The sequence below is a fragment of the Morone saxatilis genome, unplaced genomic scaffold (assembly GCF_004916995.1).
Source record: "Morone saxatilis isolate NCDOM2014 unplaced genomic scaffold, NCSU_SB_2.0 Contig20, whole genome shotgun sequence".
Classification (NCBI taxonomy): Eukaryota; Metazoa; Chordata; class Actinopteri; family Moronidae; genus Morone; species Morone saxatilis.
In genome coordinates, this window is record NW_023339763.1 from 6,528,675 (window position 1) to 6,550,914 (window position 22,240).

Here is a 22,240-nt window from a genome sequence, read left to right on the forward strand (position 1 = left end):
GCTCCACGTCTGTGCTCATTTGTGTAAGATGGACGACTTCAGAGCCGACCACGCTTTGAGGTTCATAATGGCTTCTTCAGAAACCATCATAGAGACTAAGTCCATTTTTAATTACATTAATTGCCTTGATACTGTTTTTTTTTTTTTAAATTGAATGCTTGATGCCAGTCTTGTAAAAATGTATGCATTCAAACAGGGATTTTCGGGGGGTGGTGAACATACAGGGGACTATTTTATACAAAAGGTGCCAGAAATTAGTGACACCCTGGGTTTTGAGAGTCTTCAATCGTAACAGTAATTTACGCTATTTATACTGTGAGTACTGGAGAGCATCGATCTGCCTCGGGCAAACAGTCAGCATTTCATCTCAGACCAAGTGTTTTCCTGCCTCCACATTAAAAAGAGTGCAAAGGGTTAAAGATCATCTCGGCAGCCAGTCTTTGCTCGCTCTCTCCAGTTGCATCCGCTCTGCGGGGCAGCGCTGGCTTCGCTCCGATATTTTCAACTCGCTGTGCGATTGTGGGAGTCCAGGACTCTGCCCAGGCTTGTTACCGGAGAAACCGGAGACATTTTTTTTCCTCCGCGTGCCCTGTTTTTTCTTGTAAGTAATCCCGCCGGGGTTTTGCACGCCGTCCGCCGTCGAGCGCGGTCGCTTCTCGTCGGCCGAGTCGGTGTGCGCTCGCCGGACTCGGCCGACGGCGTTGCCATTTGGCGCTTTTGCCTGGCAATGGAGGCCGACAGCGGAGAGCTGGAGCTGACAGAGCTCAGGGAGGTGGAGAGAAGGGGGGGATAGGAGGAGCGGGCAGCTGCCGCCGCTCTCCGGCGGAGGGGTTTATTTCCACAACGAGGAAAAAGCTCGCTGAGCTGAACCGGAAAATGTCCTCCGGTCGCCTGACAGCTCGATTTGAAGCATTAGTTGAGTGTCCCAGTGTGTGGATGAAATAAATGTGCATGCGGAAATCGGTTGTTTTTGTCAGTGGCCAGCAGAAAGAAAATGCCCAGTGTGGCGGTTAAACCCACCTACCCACACCTGACCGGAGTGGAGAAATGCCGCAGATGTTGTGTCCGCTATATCTGCTGCTCAATAACGTTGTAATTGCCGGCGTTATGTTTGATATGATCTGATGTGTCGTGTGTTGTGTGAAATATTTGAATTTCCAGCAGGTTTTAAAGAAGCAGTCTGGCCTTTGGCTGGCTAATTGATTCAGTTACAGACAGCTAATTGGTGTTTGCAGCTGGTACAATGAGAGGGACTTCAATCATAATCAGTATTTTTGCATGAATGTGTCTTATATTGTATATAATAATATTAAGAGTTTTTTTTATTAGAGTTGAACTAAAAACATAATATGCATATTTTAGATTTTAATATTTGACCATGTCCTGGTTGCTAATGTCATTTGTTATTAATACAATATCCCTTTGCAGTAGTGACCAGACAGCAGTAGGGATGATACACAATATAATCGCATATCGTAATTAAATAAACATATGTTTATCTTGGTGAATATTCAGTATCGTAATTAGGGGTGCACAGTTAATCCAAATTAATTTTCTTAACAACAATCTTTTGATAAACAGCATTATATGAAACAAAAATCTACAAATCTTGTTCTCCAGATATGTAAGAAAGTATGTTTGTTTGTTTGTTACAGACCCCAACAAGTGTCTCATCATTATGGTCTGAATAGTGTCGTTCGGTGAAAAAACAAAAATTATGATGCAAAAGTGGATCATTCCTGCTAATCGTGAATCATATTACCATATCGTGCAGCCCTAATCCTGGTAATCGTGAATATCCTCATATGGCTTGACTTGAAACAGCTGTCTAGCTCGCCAGCATAAAGTTCGATGTAGATTTCCTGATTTATTTTGAACAACATGATATTTTCATATCGTCCCTCGCCTAGATGTGATCCTACAGCTAGTGTGACATTAAGGCTTCTATTATCTAAACAAAACACACGAAAAGCCTCATGTGGCTCTTTGGTAATTAATATATCTAAAATACTCAAATCTGTTTAAGTAAGATGTATTGGTATCTTATTCAGGAGTTGCTCTAAGTGTGTTTTCAAAGTATTTAGGAGACAGATTCCAGCCTTTCATGTCACCCTGACAAGAATGTAACCTGTCAGTGTTTCAGCAAAGAAAGACATCCTGAAAGTCCAATTTTCAGATGTTTTTCTGTGTCAGAATTGAACTACTGGGACCTGTGAGAGCCCATCGCTTGTTGCAGACAGTTGATTTATTGTTGATCATCACTTCCTGCGGGAGACGTGTCCTAACATTACACTGGGGTTTCATATGGGAAAGTCTGCAGTCTGGAAAAGCTTTTTCTCTATTTCAGCCTCAGTTAGTGATTTCAACCAGTAAGATGAGTGTATGTTTTTACCACTGGCCAACATATATTTAAGAAAGAAGCTTTACGCTGTCCTGTACTGTGTTACTGCCTGTGTATCCTGCCTGATGTGTCCCTGCAGAGCCTGACACTGGTAGCGGTCTCGGCACCATGTCCAGCCGAGGAGGAAAGAAGAAGTCGACCAAGACGTCCCGGTCAACCAAGGCCGGGGTCATCTTCCCCGTGGGACGCATGCTGCGCTACATTAAGAGGGGCCTGCCCAAATACCGCATTGGAGTGGGAGCACCCGTCTACCTCGCTGCTGTCCTCGAGTATCTTACTGGTGAGATTTATTTTTGGAGAGGAGGGAATGATGAAATATTAAAAATACAGACGGCAGCTTATCTATATACTACAGATGTTTTACTGTCGACTTACAGAAACTTTATATTGTGATATCTACTCAGAACCCAGGCGGAAAGTAATGCAAATAAATGAGGCAGCTGCTTGCAATGACGACCGTCAGCTTCTGCTTTGAGATAGGAGAGTTTGTGGATACTGATGAGGAAGCATTTTAAAGCTGTACATATATTCAGAGACCTGATTTGTCTGACCTCCTGGTATTTGCTAAAAAAGGTTGAGGGGTTACATTTAAACGGCAGTCCAGTTGGGGACATTTACTCCATTCTCATTCTCATGAAAGTTAGTCTATTATCGTTAAGTGAGTTTACCTAAACATTCAGAGACATTAACTGATTTTCTAAACCGCTCGTGCTCTACAGTATATCTTTTTTGTACCCTTGTAGCGGAGATCTTGGAGTTGGCAGGCAATGCAGCCAGAGACAACAAGAAGGGCCGCGTCACACCACGACACATCCTGCTGGCCATCGCCAACGATGAGGAGTTGAACCAGGTCAGCAGCGTGTAAACTTGATATTATGTCATGTTTATTTTAAAGTAATCCAATCTGCGTAATCTATTCTGTTTCTGTGCAGTGTGGGGCTGTGTGAACTCCTGTTTTTTTTTTAACCTTTATCCTCCTGTCTCAGTTGCTGAAAGGTGTGACTATCGCAGCAGGTGGAGTGCTGCCCAACATTCACCCAGAGCTGCTGGCTAAGAAGAGAGGAGCAAAAGGAAAACTGGAGACACCCGTTTCACCCGCCCCTGAGAAGAAACCCAAGCCGGTCAAAAAATCAGCCAGCAAGAAAATGAGTGGGAAAAAGGGAGGAGGGAAGGCTAAGGTACTGCTCCACAAACCTGATGATTGTGGTCAACACTGAATGTAATTGTAGTTGTTGTTGTGGTACACTGATTTATAAGCGTGCCATGTACAAATTAATATCACAAAAACAAACTGAAACGATCAAAAATGATTCAGTGAGAACATGAGATGGACAAGAGAGAAATGAGAAATATAGAAAGATAAATGTTGATATCGATCATTTTCTCAAACTAACTTAACAAGATAGAAGATCTGGACTGCTCATATATCAGCTATTGATCCATTATCCAGAACCAAACAGCACAGCTCCGAGACTAGATGGTGTTGTAGTAAAAGCAGTGTCACTGTAACCGACCCTGACCTCTCGCATCCCTCCACTGAAAACAACGTTCTTATAGAGGACAACAAAGTGTCACATAGTGTCAACGTCTGTGTCCTCAACAGAAGCAGGGTGAGGTGAGCAAGGCGGCGTCAGCAGACAGCACCACAGAGGGATCTCCCGTTGACAGCTTCACCGTGCTGTCCACCAAGAGCCTCTTCCTGGGTCAGAAGGTCAGTTTTCTGCCTGTAGAAATATACCAACCCCACACAGGTCTAAGCTGAATATATAATAAACAGATGAGTCTCTATTGAATGATTGAAGTTCGGGATGAACGGACACCTAATGCACGCCAGGCTAAAATAAGGCTTATAAAAAATGACTTGAAATGTGTACAAATGGCTGTGAAAGGAGACTCTTGCTCTAAAATGTATATTATATTTCATATTTTGGAAGTCAAAGGAATGAGACACAGTTTTATGTCTTTTCATGGAGATAACTAGATATCTCATTCATGATGAGCAACCAGATTAGTGCCTAGGAAAACTATAAAACAGTATGTTTTGTATTTTGCTCAGCCACAGGATTTCTTATTAAACGCCTGCAGAGCTAATAGTACAAACTCCTTTTATCTTTACTTGCTCATCATAACTGAACAAGGTGAAATCAATCCAAGATGATGTGATAATGTTTTCTGAATTAGATATCTGGTCTCATAGCAAGAAAGCTGTTTGTGATATTTTGCTCTATAAATGTAAGTTTCCATCCCGCTGTACTTCCTAACAGGTCTGCTATAGTTCACCAGACTTCATATAAGAGCTTAAACTGCTACACAACAGAGCAGTGCGCTAAGCTTAAAGTGTTATAGTGGCAACCGTGAATGCTGGGTTAACTGCTCGTCCTCTTTATCTCAGATCTGCCTGATCTGTTAGCTCCCCTCGCTTCGGTCCTGCTGAGCACAAAAAATCTTCTTTTTAACCCCTTTTTATTGAACTGAAACATGGAAGTAAATTTGCCTGAAAGTCTCATCTAAGCCCTCTCAAAAAAAAAAAAAAAAAAGATCAAGCTTTAAGATCATGAAGATCAGAAGCTTATAAAAATAGATTTGAGTTTGAAAAACATTAAAGGCAGGGAACGACATTGGGAGTAAGACAATGAATGAGTCAAGAATGATGCAAGGAGTGTCACTGATCCCCCATGTTCTCTAATTTTAAACTGATAATAAATGATGGTAATCGCTGATTTGTTATGATTTTGGCTCCTGTGCTCACTCTTTTGTGCTAAACAAAGTACAATGTGACGTGTGGAGCAGTATCATTTGAACAGCGTAATCTGTGTAATCTGTTTTTGCCTCTCAAAGCTCTTGTGGGTAATGTAGTACAACAGAGAACAAAGAGGATCGGATTGACTAATCGTGTCAACAGGAATGTAATTTGTAGTTGTTTTACAATCGGCTGCTGAGTCATGAAAACTCTCTATTACACTGTTAAAGCACGGTGGAAGAAAAATTAAATGCTCTCTGTAGAGGAGGAAATGAGGGGAAATTTACTTCCAGAGCTCAACGTTTCAGCTCAGTTGTGACTTTAACTGCTGCTAATGGCACTGTATGCTTGGGTCTACTGTGCTTATACTAATACGGATATATTATTTAATACTATAACCAGACCTGATGTAGTAACATAATGACACTCGCTCTTTCCTTGTGTTTTTTCAGTAATCTTTTAGCAATTAACAGATTTCCCATGTTTAGTTTGAACATCACAGGCTGTAGTGTCAGAAAATATGTTAAAGAATTTCAAATGACAGTTTTTTTTGCCTATTTCTAAAGGCTGAAATATTAGTTAAAACATGTGTATTCATTAGTAAAAATGTCTCAGTGCTCGATTGTGTAGCTGACCACAGATTACAGCAGCTGTTGAAATCAGTGGATGATAATTAATTAAATGAATGCAGTTAACCTCCCACTGATTAAGATAATGAACCCATGAATAAAAAAGCTAGTCTGTTTCTGTTTTATAGACTTAATTATCGTAACTGCACATTTATTGCCCAAGTGTTCAGCCTCAGTTACTCTCTCCAAATCACGGCTCTGTTGTCACTGCTTTTCACTCTCACTGCTCTTTTTTTGGGATGAATTGGGCCTTTTATCATCTTCTAGGTGAAGTGTGTTCTGTATAACAAATGATTCATGAGTCTCAAAGGCTGGGTATGTGATTCTAATCCAGTACACTTTTTGTCAAATGTAGTGAGCACATCTCCACATGGTCCGCTAGCTTTCTGCTCTTTGTGTGAGCCTGAAAAGAATCCAGTGTTTGTACGCATCTCTGGCTCTGTAAATGGGGAAACAAAGTGGATCAGACTGAGCCACACAACACTAACTTGTTATTCCAGCCAGGATTTGTGTCAGATAACGTTAAATGACTTGCCCACAGACATTCAGCTTACTTTCTAGTTTGCCAGTATGCTGTTGATGTGATGTTAGCTGTAGTAGCAGGAGAGTTGTAGTGTAGTATTGCCGTCTGGAGCCGGTGTGCCGGCTCAGGAAAACCATCTCGTCCTCTCTGCGTGTTACGGCAGCGTGTCCAGGCCGACAACAAAAATAGACAGTGAAAAGGATTTCATACTTATATGGACATCATTCCAGTATCTGTTTCAGTTTAAAAGCTCTCTGGCGTTTCTGTGGACAGAATCCATTTATTTTTTAAACAAGGCTTTTATTGTATTGTATTTATCAAAGTAGAAAGATAGTATTGGTGCCACAGCAGAAACGCTCTCCATGTAGACGCCACAGTCATGTGAGCTGCAGCAGTTCAACGAGGGAACCGTCATGCAATGCTCACGCGGGCAGTGTGTCCGAGCTGTAACTGCAGCAACTTTGCTAGACCACAACACAGTCAACGTTGGTTACATTACTGGCTGTGTCGTTGTTCGCTTGGTGTTGGATTTCTCCAGAATCACATACCCCACCTTTAAACTCTGAGATACTAACAGGATGTGGCCTATGCATTGAAAATTCTTAACATTTAGAAGGATACCTTGACATTTTGACCTTTTTTAGAATATTCCTTCTGTCGTCAAATTGCTGGCTTTGAAGAAGAAACTGAGTGATACAGCTGGCCTTCAATTAAATCACATTATACAATGAATAATGGAATGATTCTTGGTTGTGCCGCCTTGCAAACCAAACAAGAGTAAAGAGTAAGAAAACTGACCTTCTATAGGAACAACATACAGAATTTAAGATCTAGACAATCACATAAATACTCTCCACACGCAAATTCATCATAACTGCAGACACAGATACAAAAATAGGTATAATTAGCTCTTTTTTTTACATTTTGACATTTCACAGTAGGAAAAGCACATTTTCCCTTGTTTACCTCCCACCAACCCACTCCAACACCACTCTCTATATCTAAAATTGCCTTTTTTTAACAGTATTTTTCAACCTTCTACATATTATAGCCATTCCTCTTGGCTGTGGCCATTTGTCTGTGTTACACAAATGTAATCCTAATCATCCAGACTGTTTCACATTTTAAACAATTTATCATTTCTCAATCAATGCACCTGGAGGCCTGCTGTCCAGTTTTTTAGTTCTTTTAGTTGTCACAATGTGCTTTAAAAACATGCTCATCCAGAGGTCTGATTTAATGCTGACTAATGGTCATATTTGGCCTTTTAACCTGATATAGCATCAAGCAGTATAACCTTTTGTGTTTCGTTCAGTATACACCTTTACATATGACATAGAGTGAAGGCTGTCACTCCACATTTAGACCTAATGTCACTGCACACAAATACATTCAGCATCTACTCACAGTAATAATAAATCATCAAAATGTCAAGGTATGCCTTTAAGCAGTGGTATGAATCTGGTGTTAATGGCTTTGCTTCCTCCCCTCTTCCTTCTTGCTCTCCCTCCTCCTTGGCATGCCTCCCCCTCGCTCCCACCCTCCTGCCTCCCCTTCCGCAGCTCAACCTTATTCACAGCGAGGTCAGTAACTTGGCTGGCTTTGACGTGGAGGGGGTCATCAACCCCACCAATGCTGAACTTGAACTTAAAGATGATCTAGGTGAGCTCCCCCACCCTGCCCATCCTCTCTGGTCCCAGTGAGGTTTGAGATTTAAAATCCTTGAATGTTCGACAGGTTGACCGCTTCTCCTAAATGAAATTACCAGTGAATTAAGAACTCTAAAAGTAAGGTTTCAGACTTCTCGACTGGTTTCTTCCACCAGGTGTGTTTATTCACACTGTGACTGATCAACATGATTGATGTCATGATAATTTAGGATTTATTAATCTATGGAGATCAGCTTCCTCGTGTAGCAGGAAATAAAAAATCGGTGAAAATCTGTTTAAAACTGATATTTCTGGGGAAAATTTTGGGCAAAAACATATTTTAGTTTTTAATTTTAACCTTCTAAACATCTTCGTAAAACAAATTACTGTATTAAAGCTCAGTCACATTACCTCAATATTACAGTAAGCCCTAGTGAAAGACGCAGCCATTCTCCAAGTACTGACTCATTTTTGCATGTGCTTCAGTGAAATCATAGTTAGCACTGGTTACAAAAAAGGTAGTGTGCTGTTTGATCGGCCTTTGACGACGTCTCCTGACCTGGAAAGCGTCTGCTGTAGCCAACTTTCCTCAGCAGAAGTGCTCGTTGGTGACGGTTGCTTAGCTCTCACGAAATAAAAGGATTTGTGGAAGGTGTTGCTCGTAGTGGGAAGACTGGTGAAGATCCTAACTTTGATCCTCAAGGATGTGACCTTGCTTTTTTTGTATTTAAGATGAAGAGCAGACGGATTTTTCTCTATAAATAAAATACAATTCCCATTAGCAAGACTGAATGAAATGAACTTCTGTGGAAACGTTCAAGGATTTTATCAAAGCTCCTCAGAGCAGTGATCCTGCTTGCTCTTTCCCATCGTGTAGATGTGTTGAGTTCATTCCAGGTTGTCCTCCTTTCAGATGGCTGCCAGACCTTTTTATAAAGCTTAATGATCACTATTTCAGGACAATTATTGGAATGAAATAGAGCACCATTTTTACAGAAGAAAAACTAACAGGAACCTCCTCTGTTAGTTGCTCACTGCAGCCTGACTGCAAGGTTGGTGGCCTGGAGTGTGATCATAAAATGCTTTGCTCATTTCAATGAGCCAAGAAATCAGGACAACACAATTAGTCAGAAATCAGATTCATAAAATGTTTGCTTGACCCCCATTTAAAAACTTCAAATTAGAGTATTTTAAAATGCACTCGAGCATGCGATCTTGTGTATTGATGAGTGACGAGTTAAGTAAATCTGACTTCATGTGCAGTCCTGCTTCCTAATTACATAATGTGACCCACCGTGTCCTCAGTTGCTTCTTTGTTTTCTGTGATGTCCTCAGCCAGTAAGGAGCTTGCTCACCTCTCTGTCTCTTTTCTTCCTGTTCTTCTCTTTCATTTAATTTTTTCTACTTTTTTTTTTTGTCCCATCTTGTTGCTCCTGATCACCCTCACTGTGTTTTTACCACCATGTTGTTTGCCTGTTGTTTGTCATTGTTGTCATCTGTAGTTGCAAGTTGTCCAAGCCGACATTTCCATCGTGGAGAGTGACGCTGTCATTCACCCGACCAGCTCCTCCCTCTATACAGGTGGTGAAGTAGGTAAAGGAACCATTGACACCACGGAGACCGCGAGTGCCTGTCTGCTCGCTCTCTCTCTCTTTCTCTCTCTGCATATTCCAGATAGTCTGCACTGCGGTCTGTGGATGAACATCACAGCAGCAGCACAGGTTTTATTCTGCATTGTTATTTAGCCAGGGTTCTGCACTGAAGAAAACCTTTTCAACCCACAACCCAACCTCCTGCTGTTCTTACTGTAAATGCTTCACTATAGTATTTATGTAATTTGGTGAAACATTGACTGAACTATTATCGTATTATGAGTGAAAATTAACTTGCAGAGGCTTGAAATGTGCAAGCAGGGACTATTTTATGTATGCAATTAAGTGCTTGTGGGAAACTCCAGTTTCCAAGATTTGAGAGTCAGCTGCCAAAGAGAGTTGCAGTCACACGCTATGTTTTCAATAAACCTAACCCAGAAGACAAACCCAATGTGGACTGAAAAGGATCATTTGAATTTGGCAGCTTACTGCGTTCAAAAAAGGCTGTTGGTTGGCAGCTGACTTTTCTCAGATATCAGAGATTCCTGCGTTTTTATGCACCGAAAAGGATTTTTTTGAAACATTTTTACAGAATTATAAACCGCTGGGGTGTGTTTTTGTGTTTCAGAAGCCTTCAAACTCATGGATACTTAAACAGGTCATTCTGGATTGTACTTCATTGTTGACACACTGTACCTGAAACACACCCTCACCAATGCAACCCCCTTGAATTCCTTTAAGTCTTGAATCTTCGTACCAATAAGTAATCTTGCCCTTGAGACAGACCCATGCATTAACTACTACATAGTTCTTATCTGATTTTCCCAAAAACATCAGTAAACGTTTCACTGTCTCAAGTCTTTGCAAGTTTATGCTCACATCATACAGGCACTAGCTAGCCTGCAGAAGGAATATAGTTACTGCTCTATTCACTGATGATGCACAGGTGCTTCACCTACAGCATATGGTTCTTCAGTATGTTACCCTCATCAAATATCCAAGGGCTGTTAGTCATGCAGAAGATGCAGTGTTCACAGAGTGCATCATGTAATGCATACACAACCACATATTTCTGTCAGTTTAATCCTGAAACCATGCTGCTGCTCGTCGATGCTTTGTTCCATGCGGCTGAAATGTGGGCAGTCTGGGACTTACTCCATATCTTGTGACCTCTGCCCCCTCAACTGTGCTGTCAGTTCAGCTGGTTAGAAAGAGAATTCTCAGAGTGTTTGAGTGCTGATCACTTGTTATGTGAATTCACGAGTGAATGAATGTTTAACTATTTAACTGTTAATGACTACACAACAGGCTGTTAAAGTACAAAGATTATACTTATACTTGCTTATATATACCGCTTGCTCGTATTGGCTGTTAAATAATTTGGAGAGCTTTTTCCACTAACTAAGAGGCTGACATTAACCTTATTGTATTTTTCTCCCCTGCCTGTTTTTAATGTAGTTGCAGCCAGAACATTAATTTCTCTGGCTCTGGTAGATTTGAATCTCTTCTCTGGTTTCCTTTTGTGGCTTCTCTCTTTAACTCTGAGTAAATCTAAAGTAGTGGGATCAATGCAAAATGACTTCCTTTAGCCATCAAAATAGGAAACAAACAGTTGAATTGGTTTTCGCAATGGCCTCATAACCTCTTGTTGTGTATTTCTCCTCTTCAGAATTAGAACTTAGATTGCTTCCTGGACTTGAAATTGTGTGTTCAAACGTCAACAGAGCTTTAACATTTTCATTTATAACATGCTGCTAGCTGTTTTTCCTTTTTTTAAAGAAACTCTCAACTGTGTAATTTGCAAGTGAAAGAAAATACCCTCAGTGCACTGCAAATAAGCCAGTGTGTGAGGACAGAGGGAAGTAATTAGAGACAGGGGCTTTAATACATTAGTTAAACTGACTCAGAATGAGTCATTTGGAAAATAGCAGTTTTGAAACTTCATTTGTGAGACCTTTCCTTGTGTTTCACAAATAAAGTAACAGACTCAGTTTTCTGCTTGAGAGCTCAGAGATCCAGAGAGAAGCCCGGTGAAATGATTGACAGCATCGTTGTCTGCCTGCCTACCTGTCCGTCTGTCTCCGTGTCTGCCTGCTCGCCTGTCTGTCTGCATGACATCACCTCTCCTCTTTCCTGCTCTCTGTCTCTAGCAGCACCATGTGAGGATGTAATCACTCCTCTGTCTCATTTACAGGCTCTGCCCTGGAAAAGAAGGGAGGGAAGGAGTTCACTGAAGCGCTGCAGGAGCTGAAGAAGAAAAATGGCCCTCTGGAGGTGGCTGGAGGTAAGTGCGCACAGAAGGAAATGTCAGGATTTGCCTAGCAGTACCTGCTGCTTACTTTATAAGCAGAGGTTGACAGCTCTGCCTGAGGAGCCTGAAGGTATGGCAAAGTTTGGATTCAACCTCGATCAAGGTTCTGCTGTCGTGGCTTAAAATGAGATGTTACAAAATTCAGACAGAACATTTATTTTACCAGCCTGTATTCAACAAGCAAATGTTATTGGTTATGTTGTTTTGGCTTAAGTCCATGCAATAATAGGCCTGAAAGTATTTTCCAAAATTAATCTCTCAGAGACAGAATGTGTTGTGCTCATTATTTAAATGATGTGCAGTGGATAGTTTTTTCCCCACAACTTTATTCAACAAAAAATGCAGGAGAACTGACTATAAATGGTATATAAATATTAAAAATGAAGTAAAAGAAAATTAATCCAGTTTTCAATTTCAGTGAGAAACAAACATTGTAGTTGATAATATTGACAAATAAATGAATAAGGTTAGACATTAGAAAAGTTTGGGAGTCATGTTTTGGACATATTGGGTCCGATTGTGGCTGTTGATTGCTGTCAGATACAGATAGTTGGCAAAGAGTAAAGATTTGTACTCATTGTGAACTTGTTTATGAAGTAAAAGCTGTTTTTTTTTAAATTGGTGTAGCAAGACAAAATACAGATGATTAAACAGCCACAGACACAAAAGAAACAATGAAAAATAAGACAGACAGTAGAAGCATGCCGCTTGGATAAGACTCTTTTAAGGGGTGTCACTTTCTAAGTGGTATGACTTTGCCATCCTGCATAGTAACAGGTGCAGTTGTGCTATCAAACATGTTTATTACTGGTTTTTGCCTCAGCAACACTGACGTTTCATGACTTTCTTCCAATGTCACCATTGAAGGGGTTAAAAGTGCATATTGATCTACCACTCCAGCACCACCCAGCTCCTATGACAGTGATGTCAGCGTGTCCCGTAAATCTCTCTTCACCTACACACACACACCAAGTTAAACAGGGCTGGGTCCTTTTGGCGTCAGGACACTGCAGCAAGGATTAGCCCTTTGGACATGAACACAGAGATTTGACCACTATTTTCTTCCTTTTTAAAGGCAAAATGTTGCCAGAGTTTCCTTTTTTATTATTGAACTTTTTAGAGAAACTTGTCATGAAAATGATCAAAGCCATTTAGTATTGGCACATAATATCGGTTCTTTGCTACTTTAGTCTTAAACTACAGACATCAGTCTTCAGAGAGCTATATTGTTTGAGCCCTTACAGATTATTTTATCTTTCAGTCCATTTGTCTCCACTGACTCTTTCTGTCCGTCTTATTCTTTCTCCAGCTGTCTCTCTCATTATTCATCACTCACACTCACTTTTTCTAACACTCCCCACCTTCACCACTGCTCTCTCTCTCACACTGAGCCAAGTTAGCTCAGCATCATAATCCCGGTCTGTGTGGAGCTCATAAATAGATTACCAGGTGACTGAACACCAAGCCAGCAGAGGCTGTCTGCGGGATTCCTAGGGATCTGGATCAGCCAAACGGTCATCCTGACCAGACCTGGTTCAGAACAGCCATCAAAACAAGTTCTTCAGGATGTTTAAAATACTTGTAAAACGTATCTCCTCATCTGGATTTTGCGAGCAAATGTCCCAAATTCAAGGCCAGAAAAATAAGGAGTTATTAACCACATTATTCAAGCGGAAGTTGAGTTTAATCCAAAAACAGGTAGTTTTTAAGTTTGAGTATTTTGTAATACATGGTTCAGTGTGTGAGTGATCTGCTGCATAGATACATACAGTATATCATAATAATAAAAACTGTTAGATGACAATGGGAGCTGTTGGTTAAAGAGGAAGCAATAAGTTAAAGAGGATCACTGGGAAACGGAAGATGATAGGTTGCTGTAAATACTCAATCGTACATTATGACATGTATTGGGAAACAGGGAAAAAACCGGATGAACAAAAAGGCAATCCAGACCCTCCAGAAAAAAGAACGAGGAAGGAATATTTTAAAAAGCCAATGGCCAACAAAGAGCAGCATTCGTTTGTGTTTATTCTGCTGTGAGTTTACCAACTGTAATCAGTGGCATCTGCCTGGTAACATAAATTAAACACTCCCATAATGATTCAAGCATGGCAATTAAAATGATGTGTTTTTAAAAAATCAAAAAGAGTGAATAATAACTTGTTGACTATATTACTTGGCAGTGATTCATTTAAGCCCCTGTTACAGTTAACGTAAATGTGCAATCAATTCTTAGGGCTGCAAAAATCAGTTACTCGAGTTAAGTAATCTACTATTCTGATTCTGAATTAATCCGTAAAGCAATTTTTAAAGCAAAAGTGCCAAACATTCCCCAGTTCCCTTCTTTTGTGTGGATTTGATGCTGTTCTGTGAAAATAAATTCAGTATCTTTGGATTTTGGACTATTTGTTGAAGTAAACAGGCAATTTGAACTGTGATCGACATTTTTTACTGTTTTTTGGCAGACCAAACGATTCATTCATTATTTGCTTCTCATTAGGCGGTGCATGGTTATATAATGATGAATGATGTGACACAGCTAAGGCATGATAATTGCTTCCTTATTTGTGGATTCTGTGATCCTTCAAAGGTCAGCACCGTCGGTATGGTTTAGAAATTGATCAGTGGTGCAAACCGGTGTACCAGAGTTGAGCTGAACATGAAAGCTTAGTGCAGATTTACTTTCCCTCCATGAACAGGACCCACTGTACACAATGCAGGTGGGAATTCCTGTTCTGTAACCTGCCTGCCAAAGTACAGTTATTAGAGACTTTGCCCACGATGTGTGTTTTGCTCTTCTAAATGTAGAGTACTGCAATGTTGCAATTAAAATACAGTGTTGAGGTGGGAATTGGGTGAAGTAAACACAGCTTTGCAGTACTAGTCCAGAACATTGTTTCCTCAGCAATGTTCTTTTTGCAACTCCTTTGCTGATTGATAATTGGCTGATTGTGTGTCGCACAGCTGCGTCATCTGTCCATCGCCACGCTTCTTTTATACATCACGGGTGCTGAAAAGAATCGCTCATAGCTTCCCGGCAAGCAATTGAGACATTGTTCAAGATGGTGCTCTGAGATCAATGTCCAGGCAGGAGGATGAAGGAGGCTGCACAAAAGAAAGAAAGGAGAAGAGCCAACTGTTGCACTGACATGTTCCTTCATTATTATGACCACATACACTGTAGTTTATTTTAAGTCAATCCCACATAGCCCACTCATTCCACCTCCTGCTGCAACAAATACTCGCTAATGGAACTAGATAAATTAACCAGGCAGGTATATCGGGCTCGTCCTCCAGAGAGCACTGACAGGCGTATTTTTCATGTGTAAATATTCTGCTCAGTATGCATTTCACAAAGGATCCCTTTTTTTCAAACCTACTACAAGCAGTTTCTAAGTTGTTATGAAACAGTGTCAGCAATACTGAGAGCAGGGTAGAGAGGTCCAAGTATTAAGCAACTCATTGTTGCTTTTGTTATGTTTTTTTTTTCTTATTGTAATTTATTGACAGCAAGGCCACCCACAGAAACTCAAACTACAACAGAAATGTTGCAGTGCTGTCCACATAGTTTGATTGACAGGTGATCTCCAGATGAGCTATGCAAAAACATCACCACATACTTTTCCTCCCTTCCCAAACCATAAAACTAGTTGACCTTTGCAGGCAGTCATGAAACCAGTAATCATCATCATCCGCACACTTTACCTCACAACCCGATCACACATTGCAGTGTGACTCTCGCTCTGCTGTGTGAAGTCTCTCTATCCTCTCTGTGTGCCATCTGGAAATCAGCTCGTCCTCAGCTTTGACTCCGGTCCAGTCACACGTTCGCTGTGGGCTAATAAAATCTGACTGGAGGCTTTCTCACTTCACAGAGTCAGGGGCTTTGGCTGAGTTACACTGTCTACAGCTGCTAGTTTGACTATTCTGTTCTCTTGTCTTCTCTTCCCTGTTCTTCCTCTTCTCCTTTTCTTTTCACCTCTCCAGTCTGTCTGGAGAAGTGATTTCTCCGGCCCACCTTACTGTAACACCCTGGCCAAACCATTTTAACCTCAGGGAGATTAGCTACATACATTTTCCACAAAGCAAAGTGTTATTTTAGTATTTCAGGCTTCCAAACTCAACTTTTGAGTTCTGGCAAAACTGATTAATGAAGCTGAGCTTGACTGTAGACAATAGATGTGACATGAGGAAATCCAGGCGAACAAGTTCATATGTTCATAAGTTCAATATTACAGCTGGGTAACAGTGGCTTTTTAATGGCTGTTGTTATTTAAGTTAGGGCTGAAGCTATTAGTTGACTGTTTCTTTTTGACGCTAAAAATGCCAAACATTCACCAGTTTGGACTTTTTGAACTGCAATGATTTGCTTTATATCATTGTAAAGGGAATGTCTTTTCAGTTTGGACCATTGATCAATCATTCATTTCAGATCAAATTGGATTTCTCATATATCCTAAAAGTATTGAGATTTTTATTTTTTAGAAATGTGCAAACAAGAGAGTTTCCTTTCTGCTCCCTCTACTACTCTGCTTTGTCCCCGTCTTTATTTCCTCTTCCTGTCTCACTGTGTTAACCGTTCTTCATCCCCTCTCCTCTCCATCCCTCAGCCGTGTTGACCTCCGGCTACGGCCTGCCTGCTAAGTACGTCATCCACTGTAACAGTCCGGGCTGGGGTTCCGACAAGTGCGAGGAGTTGCTGGACAAGACGGTGAAGAACTGCCTGGCTCTGGCCGACGAGAAGAAACTCAAGTCTGTGGCTTTCCCCTCCATTGGTAGCGGAAGGTAAGAAAACACACTCAGAAAGGAACACAGCTGAGAAACGACACATCGTGCAATCCCTTATATTGCTGTTTCTTCATTAACAACGGCACTGCCATACATCCTGCAATTCACTGTACATCAACTTGAGGGTTTTTTCACTCTGGCTTTCTTTTAGTCCAAAACTGGAAGTCATTTGCCAAAAAAGTGTGTCCAGACCAAGAAACTGTACCTGACTGGAAGAAATGTCTTTTCTCACGTCTTCATAGCATCATGAGTGGCATTCAGCAATGCATTGTCAGCAATAAAATGCAGTGCTCATGTGTCTCTGCCAGCTCGTACACTTTTTTTTTTTTCTTCTTTGTGTAAGTCCAAACGGGAGTTGACATGGTTTCCTGGCAACAGTGGTAAACACCTCCACTTTGATCTAGAGAGATTTACACAAACATACCATGTATTTGGAACAACAGTAGGAAAGCGTGGGAGCAGCAGAGGAGGTTACAGCACTGACCTTTTTGGCTCGTGAAACATCTACTTGTGAACCCTGGTCACAGGTTTAATGCTGTATGTTAATAAATTGCAGCATTTCAACCAAAAAAAATGGAAAAAATTTAGAGAAAAGTCTCACAAACTAAATTTAAAAAATGTTTAACTCTGGGGTCAGTCGGCCCACCACTTTTGTCCAGACATATCTCAACAACTATTGGATGGACTGACTTCACTTAACTCTGGTGATCTTCATATAGCGCCCCCATCAGGTCAAATTTATTGTTTTGTCCAATACTTTGGTTTATGACCTAATACCTGCTAATTCTAACTAATTAGTAAATGTTACCATGCTAAAACGCTAAACTAAGATGGTGAGCATGGTAAACATTACACCTGCTTAACATCAGTGTGTTAGCATTGTGTTAGCATTTAGCTCAAAGCACAGCTGGGCCCCAGTACCGCCTCACAGAGCTGCTAGCATGGCTGTAAACTCTTGGACTTGTTTTTTTATTTGCACACCGGTTTCATATTTCACTGGAGACCCCTCAGATTTAACTTGCGAATCATGGTTGGGTCCCGACCCACAGGTTGGAAACCGCTGGATGATGAGGGGTCAGTCAAAGTCAGGTTCAGACTCAAACAAACAGCTTTAGTGGTGCGCAAAGTTTCACACTCCTTTTAAGAAAGATAAGAAAGATTTGAGCCTCGGATGAAAGGAGTAAAGAAGAAGTTAGTTAGATGTTCTTTGTGTATTTTAAGTGTTACCATTGGAGTGAGACTAGAAGTCTCAAAAATATGTATGCTGACTTCTAACATAATGAATGCCACAGTCACGGTCAAGTAAACAGAAAATGACTCTCCAGCCTTTGACCACATTTCACTAAGTGTGTGTTCTTTTCTGTCAGGAATGGTTTCCCGAAGCAGACGGCGGCACAGCTGATCCTCAAGGCCATCTCCAGCTACTTTGTGGCCACCATGTCTTCCACCATCAAGACCGTCTACTTTGTGCTGTTCGACAGTGAGAGCATCGGGATCTATGTGCAGGAAATGGCCAAGCTGGAGACAAGCTAAGAGTTTGGAGGATTTGCCTCCTTGTCCCTTTTTCTCCACTCTGTTTTTTTCTTTCCTGCGAGGAAATAGGAAGGTGTTTATTAGTGATTTGTTAAATATGAAGAGAAGAAGAAAAAGAAGATTCTTTCTATAGGCCGGGAACTTGTTTTTGCATTATGTTTGTATTTTTTCCTTTTTATTGTTTTTAATTTCCTATTTACTTGTTCACCTCTGGTGTTTAAATGTAAAAGTGCACTGTTCATTCTGCGGTCTTTTAATACAAACGGTGCCAGACAAAACAGATTAAGCAAGTGAAAGACTCACTTTAAGATTTAATTTTCATGGTATATACGGTAAAAGATGTTATGAGAGATACACCTCAATTACCAGGCTTCCAGAGAAGTCCGATGAATACGGGTTAATGCATGTAATGGCAGTAAAGATAGTAAAAACAGCCATTCTCTTTATTTTGATCTCAAAAACACAAGACACTTAATTCAGTGTATTTTTTGGTATCAATTCTGCGTTTTGGAACATCTCTGTTCTTAATAGTACTGTATAATGAAATGGAAAGTATTGAGAAAAAGTTCAGTTTGCTCTACTTTGGTCTTCAGGAGACTAAAAGAACTATGGAAGGAGTTTTTGTTTTTGTGTTGTGTGTTGCAAATTCCTGTGTTTGCCTTTGTTTAAACAGGCAGGTTTCCTTGTGTGCTGCAGAGACCTTGAATTTCCAAAAAAGAAACGAAATCAGTTGAAGAAAAATTGTCATGTTAATGCCCATATATTATATACTCATCCTGTTACTAATGTCACAGGTTTATACTGTAAACAAAACAGCTGTCGTTTGTCATTTACAGTAAAAAAAATAAATAAATGATTACATAAAATGGTAGAATTGGAGATTTGAGGTTTTTGCAGGGCACGAATGGTTTATATTGTGTGTTCCTATGACTGTTTATATAGATGGAGTATTTGTGAAATGTTATAGTAAAATATTGGACTGTAACACAGATTTTTATTTTCTATTTTAATTTTCACATTGATTCTAAAAGGTGCAGGTGATCTGGAAGCAAAAAAAAATATTGTAAGAGATTGTTTTTTTTTTGTGTGTTTTGTCTTTGTTAAACCATAAAACAAGTGTACGCATTTTTTGCTGGAAGTAGAGGCTCTCTGCTGTTGCTTTTGGTTTGCTCTTTCATTCAGCCGCCACTAGATGGCTCCCTGTAATCAAGAATTGGATTTTCATCTCAGCCATTTTCTGTGCAGCAGCAGGCCTCTTCACACAGACGCTGATCGATTTGAGTTGGATTTGAATTGGGATTGACGGACGTATATATAAAGGAACCCGACTGCTCTGCTGCATTTGGACTTTTCAAAAGCCTAACTTTCTTATGAAAAAAAAAAAATGTTAAATGCTTTCTAAAGAATTGCTACAATTGATGATTCTACAAAAGGTCTGTACACACTCCGGTAATAAAATACCTTTAAAAACATCAATTTGATCCTCTCGACATTATGAGATCATTTTATGTTTCATGCTGTTCTTCAGGATGCTGCCAGGAACTGTGGGCCTCATAAGATTAAAAAGGAGTGTGTGTGTGTATGAAGTTTAATTGTAAGACAAACCTTCACTGTCCCCCATGGAAACAAGTGTGTGTGTCTTTTAATGTAATAACAGTCCATCTCTGCTGTATTAAAGTAAGCATAATTTGAAGTGTTGCAGAACAAATGGCAGAAGGATGTCATGCTGCATTTATTTGATTTGACTGAAAGCCACACTCAAAGCCTCAGGAACCCAAGCTCAACCTCCAGCTCCAGCTCTACAAGCATGTGTGTGTCTCTGTACTGTACTTACGAGGACCAAATTGTCTCACAATAAGAAAAGAAGATTATCAGTGTGAGGACATTATGATTAGCTAAAGTTAAAGTTGAGTATGGAGGCTTAAAGGAGCTTTACGTATCTTATTGTTTGGGATGAGAATGCCATTGTTGCTCAACTTTTAACTTCCCCCAGTGATGAAATTTCTGATACCAACTATTTTTTTTAATCTATAATCTGTTTTGCATACAGCCTCTCAACACTAGATCCTCATTCTGCAAACATGCAAACTCCAGGCAGGCCTCTCAAACCCTAACCCTAACGACAAAGACAAACATTTCTACACCAAAAATATTCAACAGTATTAGAACAAAAAGCTGGTGGTGGAGCTTCAGCAGACGTTATAACTGTTTCCTGCAGATGTGAACCAATGTAATTGTGCAATGATAATGCATATTTGTATATTCCAAACATAGTGGGCTCTTGTGTTGGTACGAATAATGACTGTTCTTGTGCAAAGTGACTGACATGGGAGATGTGGTTCACATCCATTCTCTTATTAACAGTCAATGTTAGCTTCTTTTAAACTTTTAAACAGTGATAGCTTCTTTTAAAGACCATCTTTGTCAAATCTTAATAAAGCAACAACTGGTGTTTTGGCCACTCGGGTGCAGCGTAAATAAGCTGTAAACAAAACATTGGCATATTATCACTTTTAAAGTTGGTATGGCAAACTTGTGTTAGCAGACAGAGTTGATTACTTACACATTTATCAGTCACTGAGCAACATTAGCATTTTTTGGAGTTGTGTTTCTGGAGACCTGGCAACTGTAAGTCAAATATTCACTCTCCTTTTAGCTCTACTTTTGGTCTCCACCAAAAATCTTCAGCTGCTAAATGCTTATCTATGTTCACCAGCTAGTCTCTAACTTTGTATTTTTGTCATTTGATGCTGGGTAGGTGGCATACAGTGGGTTTATCAGAGCTTTTAAACTTAAAAGCACCACTACTATGGCTGGAAATTGTGTTAATTATGTTGATTTTCTCGGCTGGAAAACCAAAACAACGAGCTAAAGAACACTAAACTTACTGTAGAGTCGTTGGGTTTGTCACTGCAAGAGACCCATTTGATAGAATAATAGTCTATATCTATAGTCTATATGTGATACATTGTTAATATAGAATTATTGATTATGGCCGCTTTAATCAAATCATTTTATTTACCTAAACGTAGAAGAGCTGGGCTTGTTCGTATTCTTCCTTTTATCAGAAAATGTCTAATAAAGAAGTTTTGTATCATACATATGGACTAATACAACAATCAAGATTCAGTATGAACTTACCAATTTGTTGCAGTTCTTTAGCCACTCTTTGAAGGACCAATCCATATACTTTTGAGTCATTTCCCAGTCACAATTAAAACATCAGCCAGGGTTGTAAACAAACCTTGGAAAATATTAATACCGGATATGTTGTTGTCTAATTCAAGTCGCTCTCTCTTGTTCCTAGAGTTTCACACTAGAAGGATGTCTTCACATTTATCTGCTTATAGAGGAAAGTTTCTCTGTGGTCGATGAAAATCTGATTAAGGGGCGGGGCCTACAAGCATGATTTGTGACATCACAAATAGTTAGAGAGCCAATCCTGGTCTGGAGGATCTTTATAGATAGCAATCAACGTCGGAATGATATCAGAATCTAAACCTGTGTTTTTAATGTCGGTGTTGGGGTGGCCCTTTTGTTTCCGTTTAGATCACGGATTGGTCCTTTAAAGGTAGGGTTATCAACTGTTTAATTCTGGTTAATCTAACGGTTATTATAATTTTGGTCATTATTTCTCTCGGTTAGGACAATTTGAACTCATCAAAGTTGATGCAGAGGGAACACTGCGACATTACAAAGTCAGACGATCAGCTTACAGGCCAGAAACGTCCAGATGATCTAAACCACTTTATCTGAAGGTACGACCAACCTCGTGAAATGGTGTTAATAGTTCAGTAGGGCCAGTAAATACGTAGGCTAACCCACAACTTTGTTCACAACCTGTCTGATCATCTGACTGCTCGTGTTTTTTGCCCTGTTGGACTTCTTGATGTGGTGACTTTGACATGTTCCCAGACCTCAGTAATAATCTTGGTGATTACACAGTTATTATCATCAATAGAAATGAAGACCAAAACTGCAACAAACACACCCAAATTATTCTACAGTGGAGTTATCAAACAAATGTAGGGTTTAATAAAGTACATATATAGAAGGTACAAATGTACCAGGTTC

At 40.1% G+C, this 22,240-nt stretch overlaps 1 protein-coding gene across 2 annotated transcripts; it reads left to right on the plus strand.

Annotated features, from left to right (window-relative positions):
• The first annotated feature begins 446 nt into the window (after positions 1 to 446).
• LOC118331364 (core histone macro-H2A.1) lies at positions 447 to 19,638 on the plus strand. Of its 2 annotated transcripts, none has more exons than XM_035666238.1 (9): positions 447 to 601; positions 2,481 to 2,681; positions 3,145 to 3,251; positions 3,388 to 3,579; positions 4,005 to 4,112; positions 9,445 to 9,535; positions 11,729 to 11,818; positions 16,456 to 16,630; positions 18,001 to 19,638. In XM_035666238.1, exons 2-9 carry the CDS (start codon positions 2,510 to 2,512, stop codon positions 18,164 to 18,166), a joined length of 1,101 nt encoding a protein of 366 aa, XP_035522131.1. In that variant the 5' UTR covers positions 447 to 601; positions 2,481 to 2,509; the 3' UTR covers positions 18,167 to 19,638. The 2 variants fall into 2 exon arrangements, with proteins under 2 accessions (XP_035522131.1, XP_035522132.1); XM_035666239.1 differs by lacking the exon at positions 447 to 601 and adding an exon at positions 645 to 915.
• The last annotated feature ends 2,602 nt before the right edge of the window (positions 19,639 to 22,240 follow it).